This window comes from Chiloscyllium plagiosum, unplaced genomic scaffold, assembly GCF_037043375.1.
Source record: "Chiloscyllium plagiosum isolate Xiang-an unplaced genomic scaffold, Cpla_swu_hap1 HiC_scaffold_19, whole genome shotgun sequence".
NCBI classification, from domain to species: domain Eukaryota; kingdom Metazoa; phylum Chordata; class Chondrichthyes; order Orectolobiformes; family Hemiscylliidae; genus Chiloscyllium; species Chiloscyllium plagiosum.
In genome coordinates, this window is record NW_028270157.1 from 16247066 (window position 1) to 16270720 (window position 23655).

Here is a 23655-nt window from a genome sequence, read left to right on the forward strand (position 1 = left end):
TCTGAGCAAGGAGCTCTCTTTGTGCACCTTCTGGAAGAAAAAACGTGAGCACGTATCGTCCTGCTCCACCGAGCGGACCCTGGACCGGAAGATTATCTTGGAGGCCTCCGAGGCAAAGAGCGAGGCTTGCTGGCCCTTCACCTCCTTGACGTCCTCCGTGACATCGAGCCCCAACGTCTGCAGCAGGAGCAGGTTCTGCATACTTTCCTGGAGCTGAGACAGTTTTCCCTGCCTCTCTCTCGCCTCCTGAACACCTTTGAGGATGAAGAACTTCTTGATGTTCCCTTTTACTGTTTCCCACCAGTCTGCTGGAGGGGCTTCACGGTTCTCCAACCTGTGTAGTCCCTCTTGAGCTCCTCAATGTTTCCCGGGGTCAACAGTTTTGTGTTCAGCTTCCACGTTCCCTTACCAGCCTGCTGCTCGTCCTGTAGGTGACAGTCGGCCAGTAGGAGGCAGTGGTCAGAGAAGAACACCGGCTTGACGTCAGTGGATCTGACCGAGAACATTCAGGACACAAACAGGTAATCTATCCTTGAGCGGATTGACCCATCTGCCCGTGACCAGGTGTATTTACACTGTGCTCCGTCTGCAGGGGTGCTGAAGACGTCGTGCAGCTTGGCATCTTTTACCGTTTCCATCAGTGCTCTAGACGTGGCATCCAGTTTACTGTCCCTCCCCCGCCGGATCGTCCATCTGTATCAATGATACAGTTGAAGTCTCCGGCCAGAAGGACTGGTCTGGACGTAGCCAGCAACAGTGGAAGCTGCTGCAGGACGGCCAACCGTTCACTCTTACCCACTGGGGCATACACATTAATCAGTTTCAGGGGAGTATTCCTGTACATGACGTCAGTGATGAGGAGGCGCCCGCCCACCATCTCCTTAACCTCGGAGATGGTGAGGTTGCCTCCTCACAGCAGGATACCCAGGTCGGAGGCACGATTATTGTTGCCCCCCGACCAAACTGACGGCCCATAGGCCCACAATCTCGACCATCTCCTGTAGCTACTGAGGTGCAGTATCCCAAACTCCTGCAGAAACAGGACGTCAGCTTTAACGTTGGCCAGGAAGACCATGGTAGAAACACATCGCGGAGCCGATTTGATGCTACGCACATTGATGCTTCCAATTTTTATCCCGATTTTAACAGTTTACGAGGTTACCAATGTCCACTTGCTGCTGGTCTTGCCTCTCTGGGGTAGCTGTGTGCATCCCCGTGGTGATGGCAAACTGCTGGACCCTCCCAGGGCTGAGGTAGCTGTCCGGCTCCACGCTGGGGCCATTTCCACGCTCTGGTGTCTTTGGGTGGGTACCAGGGTCCGCACAGTCCAGTTCTTTGTCTGACAGCAGGGCTGTCACAGGACCACTGCTCCCAGTTACCTGGAGCTGTGGGCCGGTGGGTACCTCTTGGTTCTCACCAGGTGGGGGGAGGTCTTTACCCATCCCCTCAGAGGGATCGTCTTTCCCTGTTTGGCGGTGCTGCCCTCCTTTTTCCCCACGGCGCTCTGTCTCTTCCTCTGGTGACGACCCTCCTTGCGCCCGTCCTCACCATCGGAAGAGCTGCCTGTATCCTCGTTGTGTAGGTGTCGTTTCCCCCTTTGCTGGGTGACTTTGGTGGTCTGGCGATGTTTCCTCTTCCTGCTTTTGACAGTAACCCAATCGTCTGCCTCCTTTGCTCCCTCCTCTTACATTTCCTCCGTCTGTCTTGAAGGAACTTGGATCGGCTGCTGCACCTCCCCGCTGTCTGCCATCTGCTCCGCTCCAGCCTGCCTTTCCATCTGGGTGCCACCAGACACCGTTCCCGTGCGGTTTTGTAGTACCTTGCTGGTCTTATGCGGTCCATGGCTTGTGTTGCCACCTCTGGCCATCTGTGCATTGGTGGCGGCCCCTCATCTTGGGCAGGCCTTGTACATGTGGTCCGCCTCTCCACACAGATTACAGTTCTTGGCCTCTTTACATTCCTTGGCCTTCCTGCTTGCAGTTTTGACAGACGATCACCTTACATTTCGCCGCTATGTGGCCTGACCTCCCGCAGGTTCGGCACAATTTCTGCTGCCCTGCATACATCAGGTAACCTCTGCTTCCTCCAATTGCAAAGCTGGAGGGTGGGTGGAAGATGTTCCCACTGGCATCGACCCTCAGGGTTACCCTGATTTACCGCTTGCTTGTCCAGATCCCGAAAGGATCGACCACATTGGTGCTTTCTCCCTTGACATGGATGTATCTTCTCAGGAAGGTCAGGACATCCGCTGCTGGGACGTGGGGGTTGTACATATGGATTGTAACAACCCAACTCCTCTGCACAGGAAGCACACATAACAGGACTGTCGACAAGATGGAGAACAGAGGTTCTCCTTCCTTCTCCTTGAAGACCTTCAGGAGCTGCTTGCAATTCTTCACGTCAAAATAGCCTGCCCCAGGGAAATCCTGCACACAATACACGTCCGCTGCGTCGAACCCACAGCACTCCAGCAAAATCTTCTTGACAAACACAGTCCGATCGACTGGTGTACATTCCTCCACCTTCTTCACAGTCACCCTGACTGTGTTGTGAATGCCTTGGCCTGGGCTGCGAGCGGCTGCTGAGGCCATAGCTCTGAGGTTGGCTGGTACCTGAATTGGCATTAGGCCGTAGCCAGCATAAAGATCCACCAAGAGCAGGTCAACACAACCAAAAGAACCTCCAACGTCCTATCACGATCCAGCGATGATCTCCAGCAGCACCGACGACTCGCAACATGACCCTCGTGGTATCTCCCTGCCAGCACACATCTGCTGCGTCGAACCTGTAGCACTCGAGCAGAATCTCTTCCTCTGGTCCTCAGGGACTACACATATTCCGAGCCAAAAGGCCGAGAAGCAATAGATTGTCTTGACAATATTCAAGGACAAGCCAATTATCATATATGAATTGTTCAAAACGTTGAGCATCCTTTTCATGTCTTGTGCAGAGTGAGCCATCATATTGCAGTTATCCGCAAACTGAAGGTCCTGAAAGACCATTGTGGGGAGTTTTGTTTCTGCTGATGGCGATCAAAGTTGAGGAGCTTTCTGTCCAGATTACATCAAATATTTATGCTGAGTGGTAGGTCATCTCAGATAAGGAGAATGATGGTAATTAGGTAGGTCACAAGTTGGGGTAACGACACAACCTTGATTGTCCATGGTCTGCCTGTAAAATGTGTCATTTTCAGCTTCTCCACACAGCACAAGAGCAGTCATTTTGTCATGCAGGAGTCTCAGGACAGTGGTAAATGAATGACATTCTGAAACCAAGTATTCTCATGTTGACTTTTATAAAAATTCATTCATGAGATTGGGAATCACTATCAGGGCCAGCAATTATTGTCCATCCTTTGTAGTCCTTCAGAAGATGGTGATGAGCTGTCTTCATGAACCACTATGTGGATACACCCTCAATGCTGTTAGGGAGAGAATTCCAGGATTTTGATCCAACTACACTGATGGAACTGTGATATACTTTCAAGTCATGATGGTGAGTGTCTTACAAGAGAACTTCTGGTGGTGGTTTTCCCATGTATCTACTGCCCTTGTATTGTGGGTTTGGAGGCTGCTGTCTAAGGAGTTTTGATGAATTTCTGCTCTCTACATACTGTTGCTACTTAACATTGATGGTGGAGGGAGTGAATGTTTATGGATATGGTACCCATCAATTGGGCTGCTTTGTCCTGGACGATAATGAGTTTCTTGACCGATGCTGGAGCTGCATTCATCCAGGCAAATGGGGAACATTCTATCACAGTCCTGACTTGTGCCTTGTAGATGGTGGATAAGCTTGAGGAGACAGGAGGTGAATTGCAAAACCAGAAATTGCTAGAGAAACTCAGCAGATATGGCAGCATCTATGAAGAGAAAACAAAGTTAGCGTTTGGGTCTAATGACCTTTCTTCAAAACTGGAGTTGAATTATTTGCTGCAACATTCCTAGCCTCTGACTTTCTCTTGCAGCCAATGTATTTATATAGTTAGTCCTACCCTGTTTCTGGTCAATGGTAACTTCCAGTCTATCAATAATGGGAGATTCCATGGTAGTAATGTCATTGGGGATCAGTTTAGCTCATTTAGCTGGACAGTTGGCTTGCAAAACACTATGATGCTGACAGTGTGGGTTTAATTCCCACACTGACTAAGGTTACCATAACTCACCTTCTCAACCTCCCCCCCTCGTCTAAGGTATGGAGGCTGTAGGTTAAATCATTACCTGAGCATCTGTCTGATGAGAGAGCAGCTGTATGGTCTAGTAAGACTATGGTGACTTGATTTGAGTCATGTCAGGCTGGGATGGTGAGATTCTGTATTGTTGAAAATGGCCAATGGTTTTTTTGTGGATTGTGCATGTTACTTGCCACATGTCAGCTCACACCTGGATATTCTCAAATTTTTGCTGCATTATTGTTATCCTTTTTGCTGTTATCTCTGTAGTAACGGTATTGTGCCTTTCAGCCAACACTTAAAGCTTCTGTAAAAGCTTCTGTCAACATGATTGCTTTAGGAGGTAGACTTTCCAAATATTGTATTATGTAGATTTTCCACAACCTATATCCTTGTGTTCAAATATTCACCTTAGAGTTTGTTACTGAAAAAAAAATCGAATCAGGTCAAGAAATGTTCTCTTGATGGGTTCAAAGTATGCTTCTTAATCTGAAATTTTGTTCGTTTTAAGAAAATGTGGTCATCTGAATCCATAGATCAAATCATTTTACTTTTGGCAGTCACCTTTTTCAGCATTTTCATAAATATTATAAAAGGAACAGCAGTTTCAGAAGATTCCATATGGTTTATAGTTTATGTTTAAGTATGACACACATTCTTTGCAAATGGAATCCAAGTTATGTCGAGTCTGGACTTCACGAATCCCCAGAAAAATGGAGTTGGAGTTGAAAGACCACTGTGTGACCTGCAGACCCCATGCATCCTGAGGGCCCCTGCGGCTGTGACCTCTCCTTGAGTTGTCTACCTATCTACCTGTTGTCCTACATGCTAGCATGTTGCTGCGCATGGATTTACCATCAGCCCAACACTTTCCGCATCCACTTCACCTTCTTAGGAAGGCAGCTGCTGTGACAAACATCCCACCATTACTAGGACACAGAACCCTCAGTGGAAATGACCTACATTGAGAACACAAGGGGCAAAAGACAAATCTCAGAAGAGTCATTTGTGGCACACCTGCAGATAAGGGCTGAACACTCTTCTCCATACACACTGTGAGGCACACTGCACCCCAGTAACAAGGGGCATGTCGCCGTTATTCATTCAGCTTCAGTCTTAACATGTGCAGTTGCCGTGCTGACTGAGTGACCAACCTGTTACATCAGAAAGGGACTGCTGCTGTGCTGATACCTTTTCCATCACAGATCCACATCAATTATTCAACTTTTCATTGTTAAAATTACATGATAAATTGAAACCATGGTCTGTGCCTCCCACAGTACCCTTGGAAATTGCAGGACTAACAGTTCACTTTTGGCCAGCATTTGGCTTCCTTTTAAGTCTTTTCTTTGTGTGCAGGTGTGAGACAGTGAGAGACACAAGGTGCACGAATCTTTATTCAAATTTCCACCACCAGGAAGAAAGGAAACACCTGATTGGCCAGTGACAGGCAGTGCCCTTCACAAAGGGCAATGCTGTGTGATCAAACAGTGAAGGGGAGGGCAGGGATTAAATCAAAATAGAGTTGGAGGGGGAAATAATGCACTCCAATTCCTTTTAAGTCATTACTGCTAACCTTAACATCATTAGATTCTAACATTCAATTTGCAAGGACCAATGGAATGGTACAAATTGCCTTTGATCAACATTTCACCCTAAGCACATTCACTTTGCATGCATAGGAAATGGGAAATGAAAAGATTGCAAATTAAGTGTAACGGGTTTGCAAGTGCCTGCTTTATTTGTGACTTTCAGTGACTTGTCATTTTACAGATGTGGATCCCACAATTTTTCCATCAAAGTGACACTAATTTGTCTACCCTGGACATTGTGCCAGCCATTTTCCGGTTACATTTCAGTCCTACAGCTTGCCAATGATAGCAGGGAATGGAGCTTGTGGTGGACACCATCAGCAACTGGGATTTATCTGGTCACCAGGTAACCTCCAAGAGTCTCCATGTCCACTTATACGTCATGCTATCCCAACAGTCCATTTCCACTTTCTGTCCAATGTGGAGACCCACCATATTGACCTTTGCCTCCAACTTCCACCTTGTCTCCTGAGTCTCAACATTAACTCTAATTATGTCCATACTGGCCCTCTATGCTCCCCTCCTGTGGAGTCCACAATGGTGGTCACTGGCAAGAAGTCCACCCCTGGATGTAGTCTATCATGTCCGCGAATACTGTCCTGCATACAGCTTGAGTTGCCCTTTCACCTTTAAGTGTGTCTACTCTCCCAATACTGTAGCCCTGACTCCCCTGAACTGCTAGTGCTTGCCCTATTGAACTGACCATTGTCCACTCTGTGTACTGTAGATGGATATATTCCTTGACTGAGCAGTCCAAGCTGATGACTGATTGTGGCTAGACCCCAAAAATGAGTAGACGGACATGCTGACAACAATGGTCCTCCTAGATTGGACTGAGATCTAGGCCAATATGACATGGTCATTTGGTTGAGTGAATGTGTAGCTGGCACATGCTTTATGTCTTAGATTGGCATCTCAGTGTCATACAGCAGTTATCCTCCTGAAAGATTCCTCATTACAAACATGTCAATACCTTGATTTGTATCTGTGCTAAAGACCACATTAATACGGTAGTACTGACAACCGTTGGTTCTGGCTGCAGTGCCAATGCATAGTGTGCATAGTGTGGCATGATAAATCAAGGCAAAGCAGAGGATGGCAAGAGCATGCATACAGGTGCAAAGTGAGTGAGCGCTAAGAGAGGCAAGCAAACAGCTCTGAGATGTAGACTGGCCCAATCTGTGAGCTGGGTGCCTGCCCCAGCATCCAAAGTTTCCTAACGGCACCCTTGCAATGCTAATTGCCAGTGTCCCCTGCAATACCAGTATATGTGACCTAAGTGGCTGCAAATGAATTGGAGAGGTGCCAAAACAGTGATGAGAGTTTAGCAAAGTATCAGATTCTTATGTCCCTGGATGAGTAGAGAATATATGGCTGGTGAGTATGGATTGAGTCCTATGATGCTGTTTGATGCTGAGAAGCATGGAAGCTGAAGATTTAAATGACAGATTCAAAGAGGACACCTCGAGTGTCACAGACATATAACATGGATTGGTTTGAAAACACCAGGACACAGATGAGGGGAGCCCTTATTTATTACTGGGATGGCCAGAACAAACCGAAGTCATGCTCTAAAGGTCATACAATAATTGATTTTGTTCAGCTGTCCCACAATCACAACGCACCTGCAGCCAGTACTGATGAACTTCATTGGGATTGGAATACCATAGACCTGCTGCTTTGAACATGCGGACTTCACTTTTTGTATAGATGGCAGCTCCTTTATTTCACCCACAAGTCAGTGATGCTCCAGATATGCGATTGCTACGGATTCTGAAGTAGTTGAATGTGCAGGCTTTGAGACTTCACTCTCAACACAGAAGGCGGAATTGTTTGTCCTCATTTGGGCTTGCATCCTGGTGGAAGGGAGTTCGGCTAATATTTATACAGACTCTCACTATGCTTTTGGCGTTGCCCATGACTATGGCATCTTATGGGAGCATAGGGGATCTTTAACCTCCACAGGGTAACGCTGTTTCTGTGCATAATCTTTTGCAGGCCTCACAGTTACCGTCCAGCCTAGCAGTGATCAAATGTTCAGCTCACACTGGTGCCGCTGACAGAATCCTCAAGGGCAACGCTCAAGTAGATGCCTCCGCCAAGCAGGCAGCCTTACACCCCACCTTCCTGGTTCCGTTGGGCTCACAGCAACACCTTGTTACAAAAAGTATGAGGACAGGTATTCCAGACTTGGGTGAGATACATCAATTACAGGGGGACATGCCTGCAGAGGAACACAGACTGTGGGTCACAGATGGGATGTACGCTTGATGTTCTTACCAAACTGTGGGACAGGTCTGTGTCTCTCCTTTGCTTTTACCAATCTTGGTGGATTATGTACATAACTGTACACACCTAGGCGGGGAGGGAATGGTCAGCACTTTGCTGCAAACCTGGTGGCACCCTGATGCCCAAAACAATGGCTGAGAAATGAGCCAAAGCATGCTTGATCTGCAAAAAGACAAATGCTGGAAAAGGGATGCCTTGCGGTTCTGGGACTACACCCTTATCTGGTGGGCCTGTCAATTGTCTACAACGAGATTTCATAGAATTACCCAGGGTACAATTGTATAAATATTGTTTGGTAATAGTAAATGTCTTCAATTGATGGATTGAGGCAATCCCAACAAGGGACAACATGGCTGCAACAGTGGTAAAATATTGTTGAGGGAAATAATTCCCCGCTATGGACTCCCAGAGACAATGGGCTACACTTCGTGTTGATATCACCAAACACATCGACCTGGACCCAATATACCGGCCACTGCAGCGGACAGCTGGAACTGACAACCAGAAGCGGCAGAGACAAACCACTATAAATGCCGGAGAAAACAACACAGAAGCGCTTCACAAGAGGCTCCCAAGCACTGAGGATGTCCCCTAGACAGGGGACAAAACATCTGCAACACAAATTCCCAGCTCGGCGAACAGAACCACAACATTTTCCTGCTCCTCAGATGCTGCCTAACCTGTTGTGCTTTTCCAGCACCACTCTAATCTCCAGTACCTACTTCTGTCCATTCCAGGTGCTGCTGACCACACACATGGCTGTGAAAGTACAAGGGCAGCCCCAGTGGATACACAGAACCAACTGCAAAAGAATCAGCATGGAAGCCGACACCAACTGAGGGCAAAGATGTTTTCCATACTTGTGATTTTGGTGACTTTGGGAAATGGGGCCTTGAGAACAGATGGATTTTAAACTGATACCCCTAAGCATAATACCTTTTTGCACCAACCTATCAGACAGCCCGTGTAACAGGGAGAGACACCCGCTATTGATTATGTGCCCATATGCCACCCCTCTTGGGGGTTTAGATTATATTAGATTACATTACAGTGTGGAAACACGCCCTTCGGCCCAACAAGTCCACACCAACCCGCCGAAGCGCAACCCACCCATACCCCTACATTTACCCATTCCCTAACACTACGGGCAATTTAACATGATCAATTCACCTGACCAGCACATCTTTGGATTGTGGGAGGAAACCGGAGCACCCGGAGGAAACCCACGCAGACACGGGGAGAATGTGCAAACTCCACACAGTCAGTCGCCTGAGGCGGGAATTGAACCCGGGTCTCAGGCGCTGTGAGGCAGCAGTGCTAACCACTGTGCCACCATGCCGCCCACGAAGGTTGCGGAGGGGGGATCCCTTTGTGGCCCATACCTTTCTGCTAGCACAAAGTGGCTGAATTGATACTGCATCGAAGCCTTTCCAGTGATCTTGCTAACACCGATGATGCATGGGATTGGCAGTTGGCAGTGTATAACCTGACCTCATTCAGGGACTGGTATCGCCATAATTACAATCGCATAGGCCACCCTCCCTTGTTGTCCTCAACAACATCATCGACTACACCATTTGTTTCAGGTGGGAAGGGAAGCCCTCTAAAGGTACTCGTGGGAACGAGTGAATGCTCCTTTGTCATCCCCTGGGTCAAACCTATTCAGAATTTAAACAGAACCTCAGGCCACCTCTGTAATAACCCTGGTCCCAGGCTGCGGGGATGGGGGCCGCAGTTTCCACCTTGACAGCTTACAATGGCACATACTTTATTTGCCAGTTAAAAGCCTACCCTGGCTTCCCTCCGATTGTAGGGGGTCATGTTACATGGGGTATGTTGTACCCCGCATTCGTGTTTTGGACAACTTACCCTCACCCCCGAGACCCTAAAGATCCCTCGAAGGGTTCCTCACCTGGGTGGGAATATTCTCTCCCCTGACAGGTGTCTATTTGCATGCCAAAGAACTTAGCTTAGGACCATATAGGAAAGGGTTGCCAATGATATGGCTAGTGCTTTACCTGAAATTAACGCAGAACTGCTTGCAGTTAGGACTGTGGCCCTCCAGAATCGTTGGCCTGGACTTCCTGCTGACCAAGCAGGGTGGTACCTGTGCTATTATTGGGGCAGAGTGCTGCACCTATATCCCTGACGAGTCCATTCACATCACTGATCTTTCTAAACACATCACACAGGAAATCCAGATTGTCCAACCTATTGACAAGGGGTTTAGCAATGGCATGGAAGGGTGGTCACTAGAGGGCATCCTCGGAGGACTGGGAGGCCTGCTAGTACATATCAGAATTACAATACTATTTGAAATATCCTGCATTCTAATGCTGTGGTGCTTCTGGCCACTGTTGTCTGAATGTTTTCGCTATAGGCTCTGAGTGGACCTGGTTGATCATTGAATAGGAGGGAATGAGGAAGTTAGAAAATCACAAAGGGATCAGTTTCATGTTTTACTTCTCTTTCAAGGCATACTGGGGGCCCAAGGGTTAAACATTCCACTACCAAAGAGACTCACCGCAGTATCAATTGCATGTCTGTCCTCTTACAGAATAGACAGAACATCTCAGTAGGGAGGAGGCTGACTGAATCTTAGAGAAGGAATCCACTGGAGGTACACATGTGGATTCCTCTGCAGCCTCAGGTAAAGGTATTTGTCCTTCCCAAAAATGACTGATAGCCTTGGCCACAACCTTGTTAAATTGCCTCCTGCTTCCATTATCTTGGTTCCCCTCCATATTAGCATAGGTATGTGAATCCCTCATTAAGAACAGGCAAAACCCTTCTGTTTTACTCTCTTCCCATCAACACATGATCATGAAGAACACAATAATCAGTCCATGTAATCCATTCACTAGTTAACATAGGACATCGACATTCACCGGCTTTGTAAGTTTATAATTGCCGATTTTAAACTATGTAACGGCAATTGACCATGTGACTGATAGACCTTTTGTTTAATTCCTATAAAAAATACTGTCTTTGTGTGTAAAGCAGGGAATTGTGGAGAAGTGTCACCACAAGTAGATACACGACTGCTTCTGGGGACATTGAGAATTTCTCACCAGCTATCCAATAATAAAGCATCTACCGTTGTACTGAAACTTGTGTCGTCTGGATTTGTGGAACAAAATATACATCAATAACCATGCACCCACCTGCCTCAAATACTATTCATCCATTGCAGTTTTGCTGCTCTGGCTCAAATTGCAGTGTATTCTAGAGATCAAGAAAGCAGTTAAATGAGACCTAATAGTTAAACAAAACGTTTTAAATTTTAATTTACATAAATAAATGAATGAACTTAACATCATAAGCTAGAGTCCACATCAGTGGTTGGTTTTAAAAATGCAAATCAAAGAAATGTTTACCGCAAATACGTTTTACTGTTGTTTCAGCTTGCTTTTCCCACCTTAATCAACACCAAAAAGTTCATCCTGATGATTATTGTGTTACCATTGTGTAGTTACAACTAAGTTTTATATTTTTTCCTGCAGGATACAACAAAATTCAATATTTTTCATACTAAGAGGCTTTAAAAATAACATTAATGAGACATTTATTCATGCTGCAAGTACAATTAGGAATAATGTTTACAAGGCAGACGGGGTTCATTATAAATCTAACAATAATGTTAAATGCTTCAAAGAAATGGAAAGGCAAAATAAACTTTTCTTTTTATAGCATCAGGCTTATAACATGAAGGTAAGTTGAAAATGCATTGATGGAGCACATATATTGCTTAATGAATAACAAAATGTTTTTTTAACCAGATCATATTTATTTATTTGGCAGAGTCAATACAGATTAGATTTCAAAGTAGGTTTCCTTATTAAACATTTACAACTTTTCCTTTCTCTTGCTTTATTGCCTAGCATTTCAAATAGTTGAATATGTTCTTCCTTTATAGAAATGATTCAATCACTCATTAGAACAAGAGAAATACCATGGATGTAGCATTTAAACAGATTCATTGAAAAGGAATTATTTGCTGTTGAAAATCCTAAGCACAATAGTAAAAGGCTTTGGCCCACTGTGATTTCTTTTGTGTACACTGAGAATAGAAATGGAGATCTTTAATAATTGCCATAGGGTACGTGTGGGAGACAGATATAGGCACTAGGTGTTTTGCTAAGATTAATGGGATTTCCATCCAGTCGAATGAGCTCCAGGGCCTTGCGAACATAGTGTATGTCCTTTGAGTTACAGAAAGTGTCGTCATTAATCTGCTGAACATTGTTGTTCTGAAAAGATGAGAAAAAATGGCACTTTAGTTTAATAGAATAAGGTTTTATTGTCACGTGTACTCAAGTACAAATAATACAGGAGTATGGTGAAAAATGTACAAAGTTGCAATTTTCTGGCCCCTGTATTCAACATGATCAGCCGCTGATCTTGGGCTTCAATTCCATTTTCCATCTGCTCTGTAGTGGTTGTAATGAGGTCAGTCAGGTGGACCTCATAGAATACAAGTTCCCCAACTGAGGCTGTTAATCTGATCCAATCAGGGAGCCTTGGCTGACAGATATAAACAGGAGTATCAGAGGTTCCGCTCACTCTGAGAGCTGGCTCTGAAGGAGCTGGCCGAGAGTTAATTACTGTGCACGTGTAAATAAAGGGTGACTTGCTGATGGGATACCAGCCACTGTGGAGTTATTTCACTCCTCATATCCCTTGGTCTCCCAAGGGACCAAAAGCTTGACTCTTCTAGCTTTAAATTTAGTCAATGATGAAGATTTCAGATCTCTCTGGGGTGGAAATTTCACAATCCTTTGAGTGAAATAATTTCTCCTTCTCTCACTCTTAACCGATGGTCCTGTTATCCTGAGACTTACAACATAGAACAGTACAGCAGGCCCTTTGGCCCTCACTGTTGTGCCAATCATTTATCCTACTCTTAAGATCAAACTAACCTACATACCCTTCATTTTACTATCATCCATATGCCTATCCAAGAGTCGCTTAAGTGTCCCGAATGTATCTGACGATACTTCTACAAGTGGCAGTGCATTACATGCACCCACACCTCTCTGTGTAAAGAACCGATCTTTGATATCTCCCTAAATCTTCCTCCAATCACCTTAAAATTAGGCCCTTTTGTGATAGCCATTTATATCTAAGCCAGAAGACTAATTCTCTAACTACTCACTCTATCTATGCCTCTCATCGTCTTGTCACCTCAAGTCGCCTTCTTCACTCCAATGGGAATAGCCTTAACTCCCTCAACCTTTTTTCATAAGACATGCACTTCATTCCAGGCAGCATCCTGGTAAATCTCCTCTGCACCCTTTCTAAAGCTTTCACATCCTACCTATAATTAGGCAACCAGAAGTGAATACAATATTCCAATGTGGTCTAACCAGGGCTGTATAGAGCTGTAGCATAACCTTGTGGCTCTTAAACTCAATCCCCCTGCGAATGAAAGCCAACACACCATACGCCTTCTTAACAACCCTATTAACTTAGATGGCAACTTTGAGGGATTGATAGACATAGACCCCAAGATCCCTCTGTTCCTCCACACTGCCAAGAATCCTGTCTTTAACCCTGTATTCTGCATCAAATTCAACCTTCCAAAATGACTCACTTCACACTTTTCTCGGTTGAACGCCATCTGCCATTTATCAGCTCTATTCTGCATTCTGTCAATGTCCCGTTGCAACTTACAACAGCCCTCCACACTATCCACAGCTCCACCAACCTTTGTGTCATCGGCAAACTTACTAACCCACCCTTCCACTTTCTCATCCAAGTCATTTATAAAAATCACAAAGAGCAGAGGCCTGAGATCAGATCCTTGTGGAACACCACTGGTCACCGAAATCCAGACCAAATGCTTTCCATCTACAACCACTCTCTGTCTTCCATGGACCAGCCAATTCTGTATCCAGACAACAGAATTTCCCTGTATCCCATGCCTCCTTAATTTCTGAATGAGCCTACCATGGAGAACTTTATCAAGCACCTTATTAAAATCTATGTACACCACATCCACAGCTCTACTCTCATCAATGTGTTTTTCTCACATCCTCAAAGAATTCAAAAAGGCTTGTGAGGCATGACCTGCCCCTCACAAAGCATGCTGACTATCTCTAATCAAACTGTGGTTTTCCAAGTAATCATAAATCCTATCTCTGACTGGTCTATAATTCCCAGGGTTATCCCTATTCCCTTTCTTGAACAAGGGAATAACATTTGCCACCACCCAATCACCTGGTAGTACTCCAGCGGACAGTGAGGATGCAAAGATCAATGCCAAAGGTGCAGCAATCACTTCCCTCACTTCATGTTGCAACCTTGGGTATATCGTGTCTGGCTCAGGGGACATATCTGTCTTTATGTTTTTCAAAATTTTCAGCACATCTTCCTTCTTGACATCAACCTGTTCAAGCATATCAGCCTGTCACATGTTGTCCTCAGAAACGTCAAGGTCCCACTCAATGCTGAAGCAAAGTATTCATTAAGGACCTCCTCTGCTTTCTCTGACTCCAGGCACAAGTTCTCTCCACTATCCCTGATTGGCCCTCCCCTAACTCTGACCATCCTCTTGTTCCTCAAATAAGCGTAGAATTCCTTGGGGTTTTCCTTAATTCTACCCACCAAAGCTTTTTCATACCCCTTCCAGCCCTCCTAAGTCCATTCTTCAATTCCTTCCTGGCTACCTTGTAACCGTCTAGAGCCCTGTCTGATCCTTGCCTGCTCAACCTTAAGTAAGCTTCCTTCTTCCTCTTGACTAGATGTTCTACATCCCTTGTCACCCAAGGTTCCTTCAATCTCTCATCCCTTCCTTGCCTCAGTGGGACAAACCTGTCTAGCAGTATCAGCCAGTGGGCTCCCTAAACAATTCCCACATTTCTGTTGTGCATTTTCCTGAGAACCTCTGTTCCCAATTTATGCTAACTCAGTTCCTGCCTGACAGCATTGTAATTCCCCCTCCTCCAATTAAATACTTTCCCATGCTGTCTGCTCCTGCCCCTCTCCATGAGTATAGTGACAGTCATGAAGTTGTGATCACTACCACTGAAATGCTCTCCCACTGAGAGATCTGACACGTCCTAGTTCATTGCCAAGTACCAATCCAATATGGCCTCCCCTCGAGTCGGCCTATCCACATATTGAGTCAAGAATCCTTCCTGGACACACCTGACAAAAACTGCTCCTTCCAAATGAATTGAACTAAAGAGGTTCCAATCAATATTAGGGAAGTTAAAGTCACCCATGACAACACGCCTGTTACTTCTGCACCTTTCCAAAATCTTCCTCCTAAATACAGACTGGGGGGTGTCTGTAGAAAACTCCCAATAAACTGACTATTCTTTTCCTGGGTCTCTGGCTTCCCCTCATACTGACTCCGTAGACAAACCTCCTCGACAACCTCCCATACTGCAGCTGTGATACTATCCCTGATTAGCAATGCCACTCCCCCACCTCTTTTATCTTCCTCACTATTCCTTTTGAAACATCCAAAATTGGAACATTCAACAATCATTCTTGCCCCTGTGATATTCAAGTCTCTGTAATGGCCACAACATCATAGTTCCAAGTACTGATCCATGCTCTGAATTCATCACCCTTATTCTCGATACTTCTTGTGTTAAAATCGACACACTTCAACCCATCACACTGACTGCAACTTTACCCTATCAACTGTCTGTCCCTCCTCACAGACTCACTGCACACTGTGTCTGGCTGTTCACTAGCTACTTCATCCTCAGGTCCGTAGCTCTGGTTCCCACTCCCCCTCCGCCAAACTAGTATTGGTGCCCCTCCAGTTCAAGTGCAACCCATCCTTCTTGTACAAGTCCTAACTTTCCCAGAAGTTATCCCAATGTTCCACATATCTGAAGCCCTCTGTCCTACACGAACCTTGCAGCCACATGTTCATTTGAACTTGCTCTCTGTTTCAAACCTAGTTAGCCCATGGCACTGGTAGCAATCCTGAGATTACTCGTCTGCTTGTCCTGCCTTTTAGCTTTCAACTTAACTCCCTATATTCACTTTTCAGGTCCTCATCCCTTTTCCTAGCTATGTCATTGGTACCGATGTATACCATGACTTCTGGCTGCTCTCCCTCCCCCTTAAGAATCCTGCAGTCTCGATCCAAAACATCCCTGACTCTGGCACCCAGGAGGCAACATACCATCCAGGAGACATTTTTCCTTTGTTTTAAAGTCCTTGACCAGTGGAAACAATCTTTCCATTTCTACACTATCAGGCCCCTTCAAAATCTCATGGTGTTGTTATATCTCTACCTTACATTTAACTCCTTTTGTGTCATACCCTCCCCTAAGTCTGCCTGTTCCCCATTGCTAAAACTTTAATCTCTGCCCCCAGCCATATTCCCTATTCATTTAACTCTGATTTCCTGTTGGAATGCCCTCTGACTTGAATGGAAACCCCTGAAGAAAGAGTGGCAAACAGACTGAAGCAAATGCCATTTAAATAGTGACCTGTGTCTATTCAATAAAATCAAAGTTAGAAGTGGTTCCTCTCTAAGCTTCTTGATGGAGGCCAGATATCTTTATTTGTCATCCAAATTGTTCATGTAATTTCCCAGGTCAAAGGAAGGTTGAAAAGCAATTAGTAAACAAGGGACAATCTTAAAGTATTCATATAATTTTTAGATAAAGGATCGGTTGATAATTGAAGTGAGTTATTGAAGTCTTTACCTGGGACATTACAAATATGACACATTGCTATGGGGTAAGAATACTGGGAGCTTACATATCATCTTGTGTTTATCTGTATGTTTTCTCACCAAACCATTACTCAGCTTTGTAACATGTTTGAAATGGGCGGTTTATGTTAAGGACTAGAACACCACAGAGAGAGAAATTACCTAGGAGCTATAAAGCACTAAGCTATGTAAATGAAAGCCTGTCGTACTTAAGGATCATGTCGTACTTAAGGAGATTAAAGGGTCATCATGGAAGGACCCCAAGTAATCTTATGTCATTGGAGAATAGTAGGAACACTGAGGAGAATTAAAGTCATGATTTTGAGATGCCGGTGTTGGACTGGTGTGTACAAAGTGAGAGCTATGGCACACCTTAGTTTGGATTCAGGAAAAGTAGAGAATTGCTCAAGATCCTGTACTGTTTAGGAGAACTCTTGGGTGAAAATAAAATTTGAATGGAAGGTAATCTGTTGAGATTTCTGGGCACATAGAATAAATGTTATGAAATAAAGCATCAAGTTAGTAGTATTTACTTCCCAATACCGTAAAAGTTTGTTTGTTTGAAATATGAAATCAAGTGGTGTAACTCTTTCTGTTAATAACTGAGCATTTGATTTTTTTTTAAAAGTTACTGACTGCTGTTAAGATTATAACATAGGGTAGATACTGAAAAGTTGTTTCCCATAACTGATAAATCTAGAAAAGAGGAACAGAGTCTCAAGATAAGAGGCAGATCATAGAAACGTAAGATTTAGAAGCAGGATAAAGGCCTTTCAGCCCTTCAATCCTGCTGTGACATTTAATAAGATTGTAGTTGATCTGATTGTAGTCATAATTCCATTTTTCTGTCTCCCCTCAAGAACCCATGACTCATTGTTTGTCAAAACCCATCTGACTTTGCTTTAAAGGTCCAGCCTGCATTGCTCTCTGGGGAAGAGAATTTCACTGATTAACAGTCTTTTGAGAGGAAACAATTGACCTAATTTCTGTCTTAAAATTGTCACATGATTCTCTCTAGTAAAGGAAAATATCCTCTCAGAATCCATCCTGTCAAGACTCCTTAGGATCTTCTGTGGTTTACTCGTTTAGGACTGAGATGAATGTTTCTTTACTCAAATTGTTCTGAATTTTGGAATTCTCTGACTCCAAAGGTTGTGGATACTTCATTATTGGATACTTATAGGGCTAAGACAGAGATCTTTAGTCTCTTAGAGAATCAAGGGATACAGGCAGTAGGTGAGAAAGTAGAGGTAAGGCCAAGTATCAGCCAGAATCAATATGAACAGTGAAGCAGGCTTGATTGGGCTGGATATAGTCTACTGTATTTCTTATGCTCTTATACAATGTATGGAACATATGTATAATTAAAAGGTGTAAGAATTATCATTATATGATTAGCAGAGTGAGAATATTATTGATGCTACATATGGTATATTTATTTGTTTGCATAACAGCTAAACTACTTGAAGTCGGTATATATATGGAAGTTTGAAGTGATGGGCATCTATTCTATTATTGATGTGGTACGCTAGGAGAATTATTGGTCACTGAGATTGAAATAAGCGAGGAAAATGGAACAGTATTTAACTGAGCAGTATTTTCTCTCTTTCTTTCTCTGTTTATGAACTGCTCTCTTGATTCAAACTGAGCAATATAACTTTTTTTTCTTTATTCTTTCATGGGATGAGGGCATCACTGGTAAAGTCGATATGTATTACCCTTCTCTAATTGCCATTGAACTAAAAATGTTTGCCAGCCATTTTAGAGGACAGTTAAGAGTCAACCATATTATTAGAGTCTAGAGTCACATGTAGGTCAGACCAGGAAAAGATGGCAGATTTCTTTCCTGAATGGAATAAGTGTGTCAGTTTTTTTGTAATGACAATTGATGATAGTTTTATGGTTGCCATTACTGATACTAGCTTTCTCCTCAAGACTTTTGTTAATTGAATTTCTATTTCACCAGCTGCCATGGTGAGATTTGAACTTTGAAATCATGTCTTTGGTCTCTTGATAACTAGTCTATTGGCATCTCCCTATGTTTTGCTAAATTTCCTAAGCTGATACTTGAATTTGACACCTGGTCCCCAGCTGTGTTATTTTTGGCGGATGTGGCAATATTAGGTTATCAGGTTTAGCATAATATATATGCAACTTGAGTGGTGTGTGTTATACCTGTAGGTTAATGGAACGAAGGCTCTCAGGCAGAGGAAGTGGAACATAATTCAGTGAATTGCCAGCTAAATATAGGTATTCAAGGTTATTCATGTCCTGTGAATTCAAAAGAAAAGAAGGAACAATGAGAAAACAAAGAATCACCAATTATTGAACATTACCAATGAAAACAATGTGATGGGAAAATTGCAGAGACTGTCATCTATGTTTGAGATTGATACTGGGAGCAAAGAACATTTAACCTTTCCTAAATGCAAGATTATGAAAGCTTCAGCTTTTACCCGAGTGGAGTTTTCATCAAACAGCAATTTTACTTTAAAATTCATGAAGTTGAAGGTTAATGTAATTGGAGAATTTTCTTTAGACTGCCCTGAATTGGATTGCAGCCACAAAGTACAAGTTACAGCTAGGCAGACAAGAGCCCACTAGCATTTTGGTATGTAATATTAAATTATGTGAATAGAATAACAAAAGCAAAATCAAGATAATCCTTTAACCAGCACTGTGCAAAAAGCTGTAGTCTGAAGTCTCCTCTGCTGTAGATGTGTGTCATAATATGTCTGAACAGTTAACTAAAAATATGTACAAACCTAGGGGTATAGACATTAGTTGTAGTGTCCCTTCCTTTGATTCAGAAGGTTTGAGTTCTATCCCCCTGCCCTCAAGGTGTGTCATAACATGTTGATTAAAATAACAACAATCCAAATTTTATTTCTGTTGAGTTTGATCACGATAGATATAGGTATTTTTAATCAACCTATCCAAAGCTCTTATTCCTGGAGCAAGTGGGACTTGAATTGGGGTTTCTTGGTCTACAGATAGGGACGCTACTGCTTCAACCTATGAGCCCCTTCAGGGCAGCTATATTATGGACAGCTAAATTTATATCACTTACTTTATGCTATTTCCCAGATTCTGAATTACCCTCATTAAGACAGGGTCAGGACCATATCTATATGAAGAGGATTTGAAAGCAAATATTTACGATGAAGCAAAAACTTAAGTGATTGAAAAAATTGCCCTAGTTCTTCTGCTTGCTTCTTCTCCTTTCTATATGGGGAAAACAAAACAAGGAATGCACTAACCTGTCACAAACTGCTCTGAAAGCTACTCCAAAAAGTATTTGTGATTGGGTAATAACTACAACATAGTTTAATAGGTAAATTACTTTATAATGGCACTCATAAATGGGAAAATTAACACAAATAGTATGAAAAACACATGAAAAAATAACCACACCATGTAAAGAAGTGTGTATAGCTGAAAAAGATTTTTAAAGAAACATATCTGCAATATTAAAGGACCAGTGATCTGTTGTATTAAAGAAGCTCAATCAACTCTCAAACTAATTAGACCTTGCATCCATATTTGAAAGTTGACCATGCAAGACATTTGTCAAAAAGCATGTACTAAATTGTATAATGATGGGTCTTACTTTGAATGCTTCATTTTTTATCCCACTGCTGTTCAGTTTATTGTAACTGGCATCAATGCTGACCATAGTTTTGGGTAGCTCTGGAAGCTGCACAAGTTCATTTGAAGCAACCATCAGATCAACCAGTTCAGGCAACTGCCTTAAAGCATCTTCATCAATTGAAGAAATCCTATTACCTGTCACGTCAATCCTCTTTAGGTGATCTAGGATGATAATTATTTGCAATTAATATATTTAGGAACAAATAATACCATAATAATTCTATTACTTGTTGCGTCAATTGACTTTCAGTGATCTAAGATGATCATTACTCACAATTAATATACTTGGAAACAAATAATAAACATAATAGCCCTCTGTTAATATCTATATGGTCCTAACAGTTGCCTGGTCGAAGTAAGCAATTTGTAATGTGAAATTTGAACTCGGCGTAATACTGAGATAATGCGCTGGAGTAGAATGGTGCTGGAAAAGCACAGCAGTTCAGGCTGCATCCGAGGAGCTGGAAAATCGACGTTTCGGGCAAAAGCCCTTCATCATCCTGTATTCCTTTTCCAGCACCCTCTACTCCAGAATCTGGTTTCTAGCATCTGCAGTCATTGTTTTTACCTAAGATAATGCGCTTCCAATAAGGAATAGATTACACATTTGCAATATTATATGCAATCAGAGTTACCATGCAAGTATGGACATTTATGTAACTCTTTCTCCCTGTTGTAGACCTCCTGACCTTTCTCTTTGCTTCCTGAATTTTCTCCTTCCATGCCACATCCAACCCTGATTCCTTGTTCCACACTACAACCCTGCATACCTCCTTAACTTTGATGATTCTGTGGGTCTAAGAAAATTGACAAGAATATTCTGTAACACTGTCTCCAGCAGAGATACACAAAACTGTATCAATCTGAGTTTTGACATTTTCAGTTGAGAACCCCTGCCACTGTCCCTCCCTATCCCCAACTTTAACAGCTTTTCCACTGGCCTCTACATATCAATTTCCCGCTGAGTCTGCGTTCCCTTGGTAACAGGCAATGGCCTGCCCAGTGGAACTCATCACCCTAGAGCATTACAAAGCAGACTCAGGGATGGATCTGCAGAATCATCTGTTTCAGACTGGGACTAGCTTTTGTATGCCACAAGTAATGACTCTATTTTAGTGTTCAACAACAATCAATAAATCCCTTACAGTAAGGCTTCCTGAGTTGTTACAACCAATGAATGGCCTGGCTCAAATATTAAGACTATGCTGCCTCCATAATGTTCATTTAGGATCATAACAACAGGAGCCTGCCATTTAATCCCTGAAACCCATGCAGTCAGGCCAGATAGCTCTTCAAGCCTTCAAGTTCTGTTATTTAATGGAATTACACCTGATCTGGATATTAACTCTATACCCAATGGCCCGAGGTGAGTAAAATCTATTAACAACCAATTTAACATTACTAAGTGATCTACAAGCTATTTTTTTTTGTGTGGAAGGAATTGCATATTTCTACCAACTGTTGTGCACTGAAGTGTTTCCTAGTCTCTCTTTTGAGATGCATGGCTGTAATTTTAAGATTATGCCCTTAAGTAGCTTCTCCAATGACAAAAGAAGAATCTCTGTATATGCTGTAACCGTACCTTTCAATATCTTGAAAACATGTAGTCACAGTTCAGTTGGACCATGGCTCAGCTGTGGCAGTCAGCCAGCTCAATTGGCCAAATGGCTAAAATGTAATGCTGCATAACATTCATGGTGTGTCTTCAATCTTCTAGCTACCTGACGAAGGAGCAGTGCTCCAAAAGCTTGTACTTTCAAATAAACCTGTTAGACTGTAATCTGGTGTTGTGTGATTTTAAACTTTGTCCATCCCAGTCCAATACCAGGATCTCCACATTCAATTTCCATGTTATTCATGTGGCTGCCTCCTTTCTTGCCCCATGCTTAATATGTAGTGGTGCTCCCCAAGCTATGTAGCCACTTGTCTCTCTCTAACAGGATGAGATATCCATGATTCCTTGTGGACTGTGGATATTATCACCTGATCTGTAACTTAACTCTATTTACATCAGTCATACCAAATGTTATGGGCTCCTGCACTCAAAACTTTACTTTGTTTACATTCACATTTTTACTCTCATTATACTGCAACCAAGCAAAGCAATCTGATGGTCGCGCAAGATTTCAAAATAGAACAAGAACACATATTCCATACAAAGAAATTAACATTGTCTTTCCTTTCTATAATAATAAGGCTGAACGTTCACATTGTCATACTTAGCCCAGAAAAATCTCCTTTCTTTATGTTGGTGAGCTTGTTGAACCGTCCATAAAAGTGAGTGGTATCCTTGGGAAGAGCAGGTATATTTTTGATATCTGTATCATCACAGTAAACAGATCCACTCAGGCAGGTACAGAGAAGGCAGGTTGGAAGACCTGAGAGATAAAACCAGAAAATAAATATTGCCGTTGAAGTTATACTCTTGACGCTTGAACAATAATATTGTTCAATAAATAGTATTCCCTGATAGGAACAGTAAGTAGGTCAGGAAGCTTCTCAAATCTACTCTGTCATTCAATGGGATTACACTTGACCTGTATCTTAACTCCAAAATAGCACTCAACACTGGAACCCCCCAAGGATGCGTCCTCAGCCCCCCACTGTACTCCCTGGTCACCCATGACTATATTGCCAAATTACAAACAAACGCCATTTATAGTTCAACAGGACTATCAAAGATGTTGTTCTGTTGAGCTCACAAGCACCAGCATTAACATTGTTATTACTAGCACATTTTACACATTGAAAATTATTTGTTGTGAATCCAGTGTGAATTCATAGTTGTTAATATAATAATTCAGTCACCTCAATTACTTCAAATTAAGAAGTGAGATTACATAAACTGGATAATTTACTGATAAACTTATGACACCACTGTAGTATGATGGATATCTAACAATGATGAGTCAAAATACAGAAGGGAAATTGAGGGCTTGGTTATGTGGCGCAATGAGAACAACATCTCTCTCAACATCAGCAAAACTGAATAACTGATCATTGACTTCAGGATGAAAGGATGAGAACATGCCCTCATCTCAATCAACAGAACTAAGGTTGAGAGGCTGGAGAGCCTCAAGTTCCTTGGAGTAATGATAACCGACAAACTGTCCGGACTTCCCATGTCGATGCAACAGTCAAGAAGACACAACAATGCCTCTTCTTCCTCAGCCAACTCAGGAAATTTGGCATATCCATCAGGACCCTCACCAACATCTACAGATGCACCATTGAAAGTATACTGTCTGGGTACATAATGGCCTGGTATG

At 43.1% G+C, this 23655-nt stretch overlaps 1 protein-coding gene across 1 annotated transcript in view; it reads right to left on the reverse strand.

Moving 5' to 3' along the window:
• Nucleotides 1–11588: 11588 nt before the first annotated feature.
• The window catches only part of LOC122559404 (epiphycan-like), a 42173-nt gene continuing 30106 nt past the window's right edge, over nucleotides 11589–23655 (reverse strand). Inside the window, exons 4-7 of the mRNA XM_043708855.2 lie at nucleotides 22606–22764; nucleotides 20346–20548; nucleotides 18911–19006; nucleotides 11589–12302 (exon numbers count right to left, since the gene is read on the reverse strand). Of these exons, the coding sequence (XP_043564790.1) occupies nucleotides 12135–12302; nucleotides 18911–19006; nucleotides 20346–20548; nucleotides 22606–22764 (626 nt within the window). The 3' untranslated portion in view covers nucleotides 11589–12134. The remainder of the gene's footprint in view (nucleotides 12303–18910; nucleotides 19007–20345; nucleotides 20549–22605; nucleotides 22765–23655) is intronic.